Here is a 12,025-nt window from a genome sequence, read left to right as displayed (position 1 = left end):
TTTTACGGTTGCACGGTCAGAGAAACTTTTTGAGAGAATAGTATTAGACCTATTCATAAATGGAAAAAATACTTGTTTATTTTTTTCAATCTGTACAACCCTTTCTGTTTTAAATACCCAATAGAACACCAACTGGGGTTAATATTAGCCCGTGCCCAGTGGAGCGCGCTCGCTCGGGCCACTGCGCCCGCCTTTCATCCCAAACCCTATACCTAGCTGTTGGGTTATACCTTCATGAATGACTGGCTGACGATGAGTACTGTTTGAAGATACTCGAATGAGTGCCATTCATTAGAGTGTTTGAAAAGATTTTTGTTAATGTGATATTTTATGCATGATTTGAAAACAGGTAGATACTTGTTTTTTCGTGTCAAAACTAGTCCAGAACTGTAAATCAAACCTAAATGCACTGGCTAACTCCAACAAAGTCATACTTAGATGGGTACCAGGGCACTCCGACATTAACGGAAACGAAGAAGCGGATGAACTTGCTAGGAAGGGCGCAGACACACCCCTGGTCGGCCCAGAACCGTTTTGTGGAATCACAAAACGGGACGCATATTCTCTGCTCAACAACATGGAAAAAGCGAGAGCAATCGATTGGTGGAAGTTCGTCAGAGGACAAGAACACTCGAAAGCTCTAATCAAAGGGTTCAACAGCAAAACTGCTAAGGAGCTTCTAGGGCTCAAAAGACACAAAACTTGCGCGGTGACTAGAATTTTGACTGGACACTGCAAGTTGAACAAACACATGTTCCGAATAGGGAAAAAACAAGATGCGACATGCAGGTTCTGTCAGGAGTCAGAGGAGACTGCTATGCACATTCTCTGTTCCTGCGGACCACTAATGTCCAAAAGAAGTACCTACCTAGGGCGACACATACTGGAACCCTATGAGGTACAGAGCATTACGGCCCAAAGAATCTGGAGCTTCCTGGATTCAACGGGCATCAGTAGTGAACTTTAAAGGGCTGTCACAATAGATCATAGCTTGGTCGAAGCCTTTGGCCTTTGAGTGTTCAAAGGCCCACAAAACCCAATAATAATAATAAATACTTGTTTTTTTGTTTAAAGAGGAAATTTTCCTGTATGAGTTGAATATTGATAGGAAGGCAGTAATATGAGTTGAATACGGCTAACTTAAAGCGAACGGGTTACTAGGTACGTCTTTTTACTAAGAAGAGAAGGCTTCTCCGTTTTGCGAAAACACAAAAACAGCTTAATCGATCATGTTCGCTATTATATTAAGTCCAGCTGATATTTATTTTCCAAAAAATATTGACTATCCAGTAAATACTACCTAAGCAAGAAATTAATATTTCGTCTTAATATAATATTATGTCTTTCAGAGACGCACGTTCTCATTTTTGCACATTTCAATGTTTAATATCTGGGTGACCGAGCTTCGCTCGGAAAACATATAAAAACTAATAAATGCGCGTTTTCCCAGAGATAAGACCTAGCTAGATCGATTTCTCGCCCCCAAAAACCTCCATACAGTAAATTTCATAGATCGTTAGAGCCGTTTCCGAGATCCCCGAAATATATATATATATTACAAGAATTGCTCGTTTAAAGGTATTAGATTAGATTTTGAAGAGCTAATTAATACCTCTATTCGTTTTGAAAGACCTCTATGCCAAATTGCAGCTTGCTAGCACAAACGGTCAATGAGGTAAGCAGCGGACAGACAGACAAACAGTTGACTACGGAACCCTAAAAAGCGGTATCGCAGAAGGGGATTAAGGATAAGGTGCAGCAATCAGAGTATTATCATTTGACTGTTATAAAAATGCAACTGTAATCTTATACCTACTTAAGGCAGTATCTTTAGCGATAAGGGACAGCAAACAAATAATGCTTTTAAGTGTAAGTATGCAACATGATTCACGTTTTCACAGACTTATCATTTGCTACTAATCTGTGTGATTGTTTAAAATGGTTTCTTTTCGGAGGTTCTTACTAATTTTGTGTTCCTTCTAATTTAAACCTATTGTTGTGGGAGGTAGAGCTGAAATGCGATTAACGCTGTAATAAATTTTTTTTTATGGTATTGCGGGTTACTCTCATGAATAGATAATTTTAATCTATGTTCTGGCCGAGCCGCCGCTGTTAAAACACAGCGGTTGTTTTAGGACAGTTTTTTAATCTTGTTGAGATTTTATATACATTTAAAATATTTATAAAAAGTGGATATTGCAACCTTATATTTTTACATGATAAAATAACCTTACACGATACAAGTTTATTTGAAGGGAATCAATTTGGTCTGTAAATATATTTATATTTACACACGTCTAAGACACTGACAATAAATTCATGTAAATATATTTTGGAAAGTTGGCTTATAAAAATGTTTGTAAACAAAAACAAATTATTTATTAAACCAACACAATAATAACAGCATAGGTAGCATAGGATCCACAGCGCAGGCTTCGTCATCATAACGTATCGTCGTACCGTGTCGTACCGTGTGTGTGTCGGTATCGTCGTGTTTGTAAACTCGACTGTACCTACATGTTTCAATTCTATTATTTGTTAAAGGTCAACTCATATAATGAATATTATTTTTAGATTTGCTGAAAGTCCACATTTCTAGTAAGGTTATATATTTTGACAAAAGGTCAACCCTTTACCTATTCACGTCAGACGCAGTCAGGCCGCCTGAAGTCTGTATACCAGTGTTGCTTACACCTTACACGGGCATATTCATTTAGATTAATAACGAGTCTGGATTTCTATGGACTTTCTTAAAATGAGATTTTCAATTCTGCTGAATGTCTGTTCATTGGGTGAGTTTTCCTCGAACTGACCACTTGTTATTACTAAACAAATAATAATGAAAAGGTGTGTGTTAATATTTATCATTTTGGTTTGATCCTTTTTTTTGTTGTGTATAAAATGTTATATACCTAAGTTTTTATGGATCCTATTTATTACTTTTTCTTCTCCTCCGTATTTTTGGGAGGATTTAAGTATTATGCCTACTATCACGTTTACAGTGAACTTAAATCCCTGAACCTATCTACATCAAGCAATGAAGTGATTCAATACCAGTAAGTACCAAAAGAAATCACAGCATTGCAATCAGCAGGAAACCCATCAACGAATCAATCCATGTTGTTGATGCAAGAATGGCGGCCATTGGCGAAGTTAATCGAATGCACGGTCTAGTGGACACAACACAAGCTTTGATGGCCTTTTAGCGGACATTGTTTAATTTATGCAGTGAGGAGCCATGTAAAATGTATGATGAAATAACATGAATAAACTACAGTTTATTGGCAGATCGTTGAATGAGGTAAGTGTTTAGTGATACATACATTGATTAATTGACTGAATGAGCGTGCCCCTTGTTTTCGTTTTCTATGTTATCATAATGTTGTATATGTTTGATAACTAGCCATTTGCACTTTTCCTGGAGTTAGTGACGAGACACTTCATGAAGAGGAGTAGGAAGCAATATAATAAAATAAGGTTGCGACACTGTTGCTATAAGGCTGCAGAATAATCTAAGTTGAAAATGTTCATTTAATTATTATTTACATGTTGGTGTAACTGTATTCGTCAGCCTCATTTATATTTATGTCTTCCGCTACAAAACCTATATGTTTACTTAAGAATTGCCTCTTAGACAATAACTAGTATCCAAATAGTTAAGTACTAAATAGTTTTAATAATGTTTAAAATGTATAACTGATAAATTGATACTGCAATTTTTATCACACGCATGTGATAGTTTTTAGTAAATATGGCATGATCATTTCGTTTGAACCTATATGACTAATTGTCCCAATTATAAGATTTATTTAAATCCCCGCATAATGTACATTTACCGTCGCTATTTATTTATTTAACGGCCCAATGAATGCTTATAAGATGTCACAGCGATACGATACCCATTTGTCAGTGACAAAAGTGAAATTCTCACGCATCCAAATAGCAAGAATATTAAAAAAAAAACAAAGAATCTCTAAAAGCCACAAATATTACCGAAAAAAAAACATAGCCGCATAATTCGTGGGCACCACAAAGTTCTAGCGGTGATCTTGTTTGCAACAGCTTGTAAAAGCCGATTCATTTTCAGTTGACAAGTTTACTCCTTCGGGTGCCGGGAACTGCCCGTAAACACCAAACTTGGCGATAACAAACTTCATACCTACTTATATGTACGAAATATCATTTAATATTTACCAGTCGCTTTTCGGTGAAGGAAAACATCGTGAGGAAACCGGACTACTCCCAATACCAGTTTACCCTCTGGGTTGGAAGGTCAGATGACAGTCGCTTTCGTAAAAACTAGCGCCCACGCTAATTACTGGGATTAGCTGCCAAGCTGCCCCAGGCTCCCATGAGCCGTGGCAAAATCCGGGACAACGCGAGGAAGCCATGTCCGTCTTTGGGTGATGGGATGGGTCACTAATTTACATGTGTACTAAATTTCAACTTAATTGGTCTAGTCGTTTCCGTGAAAATAGGCTGTGACAGACGGACAGACAGACGCACGAGTGAACCCTAAAAATTGTATTTTTCACCACTTCTATACCATGAGAGCACCTTATCGTGCCCAGTGAGCACCACGATAAATTAATCAAAGGCTAGCCGTCAAAAATCGACTATGTCTAACTACAAACGTAGCCATTTACCGTCTATCGCTGTCAAAGTGGACAAAACGGTATGAATGTTATAAAAATGTATAAATCTAGACAAGTGTCTTTTATATCATTTAACTTATCCACTTATCAACTAAGTTTAAGTTGGAAAAGTAGACAAGTGACATATTATCCAACGACCATGTTATGCAGTTAATCGTTTAAGGACTATCGCTGTCAAAAGTGGAAAAGACGACAAATCAATAAAAACTGGATAAAATGTCAGTTTTATCATCATTTATACAACTATATCATTTATACAGTCGACCATCATAGCCCTACAGGCAAGGAAAAGGTTCTGTATATAAAGGAAAAATATTGTATAGCTGGTCAACCAAATCTTGTCAGTAAAAAAAGGCGCGAAATTTCTATGGGACGATATCCCTTCGCGCCTACATTTTTCAAATTTGCCGCCTTTTTCTACTGTCAAGATCTGGTTGACCAAGTATATATTATATATAGGGTTTTGATAGAAATAATATATCTACATACTCGTATAGTTACGTAGGTGCGTGTGTAGTGAGTAGGTATGTATGTTTTGTCCTGTGTTCCACGGTATAGTTCGTTTTTTTTAGCATTAGAAAAAAGGTAAACAATCTTGATGTGTCTTTTAGTTGAAAAACATGTTTTAAAAATAAGTCACGGCAAATATGTAACAATTATGAATCTAATATGATCATTTATATTCCTCTGCTTTCATAAGTGTAAGTTACGGATTTTTAATAAGCGTGTTTCAATTAAAAGACATGTCAAGATCGCTTATCTTCTTTCTAATGCTAAAAAAAACGAACTATAGCATCAAATCTCCTAAGCCAATTTTCATGAATGAGTCGTCAATTTTTTTTCTTTTGCGGTTGACAGTTATACGTAGAATTCGAATATAGATAAAAATGTACCTAACGTGCTTTGGCTTAGGTAATTACTAAATACGTTAATAGGAGTTATTATGAGCACATGGAATCATATCCTTCTCTTTTTATTTACTCATTAATAGGTTGAAAACAGTTAACTTTAATACCTTGTACCCGTATTTACGACGTTCTACCACTTAGGTGAATGTCCCAAGGGTCCGTTTTATTGCTATAGCCCTTTTTGCTAACGGTATTTTTACTACTCCTTTGTTTTCCTTGGTACGACGATAGTTGGCAGAACTGTCAAAAGACCGTGAACAGGCTCATTAACAAAAATTGCACACTATTGTGCAATTGCACTATTGTGTGTATACCGTCCGTATAGTATAGTCCGTACCATATACCAACATATGTGTACTTTCGTACAAAAAAAACAAGCAACAAAGGCTGCTCCGGGAGTGCCGATAGAAGTGAAAACTCACCTCACTATGTTACCGACGCCCGGTAACACGATACATACGTTTAGCGGAGGTATTCTATTTATTTATTATATATTATTATCATTCTCAAATAAGATCACACTTTTTCATTGACATGTTTATTTACATACTGCCATGACAACGTCAAATTATTTGAACATAGGTAAAGAGTCTTGAAAAGGAGTCCGCAACATAAATGTCAAATAACAATGAGTTTTTCTTTATTGATTTAAATTGCCATTTAAATTATGAGTGGCCACCTTACGGGGCTTACGGTCACGTGATCGCCTTACGCCCCTTACGGTCACGTGATCGCCTTACGCTGCCTCGAGTTTATCATTTTTTCCCCACCTCAAAAAGTGCCCAGCGCCGCTAAAAAGTTTTCACTTCAAAAAAACAACACAAGTAGGTGTTGTTTTTTTGACGTGACGTTTTTGTGAAGTGCAAAGTATTCACTTTATAGGTTATTTTTTATTGGTTGGTATAGCAGGTAATTATCGCCGGTATTATGAATTCCCTACCGGTATTAAAATTTCCTATAAACATGAATAATTGACTTACAATGAAGTATTGGTAGCATCTGGTGGGTCGACCTTGGCGGTTCCGCTCTGCATCAGCCAGGGAGGATGTAAGTATGAAGCGGTAGCGGTACCAGTATGATGAAAGAAATATACGCTCGTGGACGGAATATCCCTATGGCGGAATTAGCCACATTGACCTTAGTGTGTTTTACAGTTACAGTTATCCTTCCCCGACTTTGACACTGACATATTCGCTACCGACTGCGTCCAACTAACTCACCATTAGTCACAATGCATATCCCTCGTAGTGACATTGGTGCAAGCGAGCTGAACTGCGTTTGAGTTGACGCAGTGAATAGCGTTTAAGGCCGCGTAAAACTCATGGTGAGGGTACATTATCTGTTGAAAACCTAAACCGAGCAGTGCTTGATTGCGATGTAGTTGGAAATATTTCGAAGCAAGTAGTCCAACGTGGCAATTAAGGGTGAAATCACATCTGTCAGCATCGAGCCGCATTTTATATATGAGATATCGCTTGTTAGTATGAAGATGCGTACGCATCGGAAAGCTGAAAGCATGCGTACGCATCTTCATACTAACGAGCAATTTCTCATATATAAAATGCGGCTCGATGCTGACAGATGTGATTCCACCCTAAGCGTAGGCCTAGGCTCTTTAACGTGGCATTTTCCAGACCGTTTAACTTGATTATCTTATATGTGTTCTTGTATTAGACTGTAGAGTATGCTTCGAAGGATGCAATCGTCTTTAAACTCCTACTCCGCCATTAGTTAATGGTGTGGGACTCACCTAATGACCTCGACATCTGGTTGCGATTATTATCAAATTGACGGTCGCGAATAAAGAACCTTTGATGAACAAGTACTGAGTTTAGGAGGTCACTAATTTAATATTACTACATATAAGTATACGGCAACACAAGAGATGTATAAACGGCTCTAACTTTCACAAGTCAAGATTACATTTTAAGATGAAGAATTTAGGGTGTAATGTAATGTAGTAATGAGATACATCTATTTGGCCTAGCTGGGCAGAAAATGTAAAAACCCTAAAAAGGTAAAATTATCATTAGCAATGCTACCATTAATTCATTAAATTCTAGTACAGCTTACTTATAAAAACAAACCTGGATTTTCCAATATGCAGTCCATTACAGCACAGTCATAAATGTCGTAATAAACTTCACTTTAATCCAAACTTATTACGATATAATTCGATGGTTATATTTTGAATATCCACTTTAACACAGTTAAGTAATTTATTTTTTGTCTATTGCCCCACATTACCAAAATTATGACTGACCTCTACCACACACAAAAATGGACTGGTACCTGAACTAATCAGAACAGACGAAAAAATATTTGGACAGATACGTCATTCGGCTGTCAAAAAGGACGACCCCCTACCGCCTTTTAAATTTAACAAAATACTACGTACATTACAACTTTTCGAATCAAATTTAATATCAACTCTGATACCTCACAATAGAGTTCAAATTCAATACTTATTTTTTAGTTCAAAAATGGACTTCGTCGTAGGTAAACTTAAAACGAGAAATAAAATTCAAATTATGCAAAAAGTAGCATTGGATTTGAAACCTTATTCTTAAGGTGAAACGTGTTTTGTTTAACGAGTGTTTAAAAAAGGAATTTAGACATTTACAAGAAATGTATACCTGGATCCGAGATAAGGCTAATCGGTTATGTTTTGTTTGGTCACAGACTGACGTTAACGATCGTTTTGTAGTCTTTTGTGGTTAATGGCGGACACTTTCACTTAACTTTTGACGTCATTTTTGTTAAGGTTACGTGACGGTAGACACGGGCTTCTTTTGTCATTATAATAAACTATTAAAGTCCCTTTTTTGTACGCGGACCGTTACATCACCAGTAAGTTTTGGTTCTGTTTTAAAATAGTGTAATGCAAGTATTATAAGTAACGTTCAGATAGCGATTATTGAGTTGTGATTTTATACAAAAATACATACAGTTTGAAGAATTTCATATTTGACATAAAAATTATTCAATTCGGTAAAAGAAATCATAACTATGCAAGCAATCCTTATGACACCTATGTGTAAATATACACTGTGAAGCCAAAAACTTATCAGAAATCAGGAAGTAAACAATACCCAAGCAGTTTACATTTTGATTATCTTATCTTTATGATTAGTTGCTATATCTAAAACCAGTCGACACCAGGGTTTTGATAGTTGGTTGGTTTTACAATAGGTCTAGTCATATTTGTTACCATACACTTTGGTCTAATTTTAGACATGTTTATGATTACAAATATTACAATGATAACCTTGTAAAATGACGTAAGTAACTAATTTAAACTAAACATCGGTATTTAAATGATATTAAGCTGCATTATAAAATATAGTTACGATTCATATTTTGTAAATTTGAACGACTCCTTGGTATCAGATTGATTTGATATTTGGTATACTTCTGTAATATTTATAACAATGCTATAACGTCCTAACGAAGTTGATTGATCAGAAGGCGAAAACGGACGAATGAAGTCGTCGAAGGAAAAACGCAACGCAACGAGTACGAGTAAGCTCATGAGAAATGTCTTACATAGAAGTCGCAGACATATATATGACAGGAGACACAGGCAACAACAAAGCGTAGGTGTATCTAATAATTCCAGCTTGTAATTAAAAATATCTTATTAGCATGCATATATTATATGCAACATGTGCACTTGACTGACTAGTTCCGACGAATATTTAGTAAAATTAAAAAATGGATGAAAAAAGAAAACGAACTAAACTCGGTTGTTAAAGGCATTAAAGGATAATTTAGTTTATATTGTCATGATGGTAGACAGGAATCGTATGGAATGGACAGGGACAATTATAGGCTAACAGTGTCGTACCTACATCATTATTCGAAGCTTGTGGTTCTCGTATTAGCCAGGTTCTACAATAAATAGGTGGTTATTAATTTAACATACTCGTAGCTATTAGGCCATTGTTTTTGTTTACCGCAATTTCATTTATCGCCGTCATCGGCATATACTGAGCGGGGTCTACGAACAAGATCGTAAGTACCTCAGTGGCACTAACTCTTAGGCCGCTAACTAATCTAATTATGCTCTGATTGCTCAATTCGTATTGCATTTGTCTCGAGTCTTAAAAATAAACGACGTGCAGAATATCTGCATATATATTACAGTGAAGTGAGTACTATGTAGATGATATATAGACTAGGCGCGGGTTGTACCATGCATAATTCCTTTACTCTAAAGAGTACTATTAAATTTCCCGTACAATACGTATTAGCGGACGTTTTTAGAATTTCTAACGGTTTTGGTGCAACTGGTCCTATACTTACATCATAACAAAGACCTCAATCGAAAGTATCGATACAAATATTGGATAAAACTAGCAAAAGGCATGTCTACGATGTACTTTCGTTACTAAACGTAAGAATAGCGGTCAATTGAATGGGATTTGGCCTCATCCCCGCAGCTGAGCTTCGTTACCACGGGCAGGATGAATACACAGCCTCACAATTCCCTAAAGGACACGCATTTGAATATGGGCCCCATTCGGATTGTGAACGAGATATCTATTAGATATCTATTAGACATCACCAAGATACGACAATGAGATTTTTAAAATCTGGCCTGTCAAATTTGACATTTCCGCGATTCTGGAGATACTCTTGAACGATTTCCACAATGTCTAAAACGTCTCGTTAAGTATTTTTAGATCTCAAACCGATTTTGAAACGATCTGTAATACGATAATTTAACGTAAAAGTGACATTGGTTGCCCGAATTGAGCTGCAAAAGATATCTAGTTGAAATCGAAACCACCAGGTATCTAGTACATGTCGTATCGTTCTCTTCTCTAGAACGGATCTTGTTTTCCGAATACCGCGGTATACGTAGTTTGAGTCTAAATTGTCTGATATTACCCGGTGGGTATTTTTCGTAAAGAGTTCGGTTTTTAGGGTTCCGTACCCAAAGGGTAAAAACGGGACCCTATTACTAAGACTCCGCTGTTCGTCCGTCCGTCCGTCCATCCGTCCGTCCGTCCGTCCGTCCGTCCGTCCGTCCGTCCGTCTGTCACCAGGCTGTATCTCACGAACCGTGATAGCTAGACAGTTGAAATTTTCACAGATGATGTATTTCTGTTGCCGCTATAACAACAAATACTAAAAACAGAATAAAATAAAGATTTAAGTGGGGCTCCCATACAACAAACGTGATTTTTGACCGAAGTTAAGCAACGTCGGGCGGGGTCAGTACTTGGATGGGTGACCGTTTTTTTGCTTGTTTTGGTCTATTTTTTGTTGATGGTGCGGAACCCTCCGTGCGCGAGTCCGACTCGCACTTGGCCGGTTTTTTTACGAATAGCCGCAGCGCACATGACATATTTTTTCTGCATCTAGTAAGTACCTTTGTATTACAAATGGTGGTGTGGCTTACCTTCGTACATCTGCGCGTACTGAGGGAAGCCGGCAGCTCGTAGCCATTTGCACGCCTCCGCCGCTTCGATCTCTGAAACAATAACACAATAACGTTAAAATATTTCACGCAAATATTGCTTCTGCAACAAATGAATTTCAAACACCAAGCTCCGAAAATATATATTTTTATTTGGAAGAGCAAACCTTGATGAACATCTTTTCGACTCTGTCTCTGAGAATTCCTAAGGAAACTAATAATATAATCATTTTAGTGCAACATAAAAATAACGAGAGTGGCACGAGACCAATGACAGTGAAACTAAAGCGCCTTAAGCTAATCGAATAAGTTATAGCATTAGAAATTCAAAACAAATAAAACCAAATGATGTCCATTACTCCAAAAATGGGGTAAACCGCTTACGCAAGCAAAAAACCTTCAAGGGCCGGACACAAACAATAGATAGAAACAAAATGCCTTTCTCCTATAAATATTAATAGTTGAACCACCAGTGTTATAGATCCGTGCGTGCCTGACAAAGTTAATGAAAATTCAAAGGCGGCGGATGGTTCGAGGGTTCAAGTGATTTCTGTTACGTTAACTGCTTTATCCACGGTGTAGGCCATAGGGCCAATCAGTGCCATTGTAGGGCTGACGGCTACAAATGTCTAAATAATGGAGAGAAACCACTCTTGAAATAAACCACAAATCTGTGAGCATGCGTGAAAGTGGAATGGATACGGCTGTCGACCTAACGAAGCGTCTGACGAAATCATTAACTATAGGTACTTAAGATGATTTAATTAAGGCTTAGAACGCACCGAGATTAATTTCTTGCGGTTTCAGAGCCGCAAAAACTGTAACGTACGGCATGCTTCTTAAGCGCACGCATTTGCAAAACTGAAACCACAAGGAATTAATCGCAGTGCGTTCTAATAAATCCTTAGAGAGGTTTCCTAGCCTTATGCAAGCTACATATTTCAAAATTAAGTAGTTCTACATAGTTGATCTTTACTCTACTAATAAACATCAGTGGCCTGTTTGTAGGTATAGGTATACATTTAGATAATTTTGGA

General features: G+C 37.2%; 1 protein-coding gene and 1 long non-coding RNA gene across 2 annotated transcripts in view; one reads left to right on the top strand and one right to left on the bottom strand.

Moving 5' to 3' along the window:
* Positions 1–12,025, bottom strand: part of LOC134647652 (rho GTPase-activating protein 7) — a 357,578-nt gene that overhangs the window by 47,235 nt on the left and 298,318 nt on the right. The window contains exon 2 of the mRNA XM_063502011.1: positions 10,971–11,042. Within this exon, the coding sequence (XP_063358081.1) occupies positions 10,971–11,042 (72 nt within the window). The remainder of the gene's footprint in view (positions 1–10,970; positions 11,043–12,025) is intronic.
* LOC134647718 (uncharacterized) overlaps positions 1–12,025 on the top strand; it is a 235,435-nt gene that overhangs the window by 14,839 nt on the left and 208,571 nt on the right. The window lies entirely within an intron of this gene.

The sequence above is a fragment of the Cydia amplana genome, chromosome 1 (genome assembly GCF_948474715.1).
Source record: "Cydia amplana chromosome 1, ilCydAmpl1.1, whole genome shotgun sequence".
In the NCBI taxonomy this organism is placed as follows: Eukaryota; Metazoa; Arthropoda; class Insecta; order Lepidoptera; family Tortricidae; genus Cydia; species Cydia amplana.
Note: the sequence above shows the minus strand (reverse complement) of the source record. Positions and strands in the feature narration are given on the sequence as shown.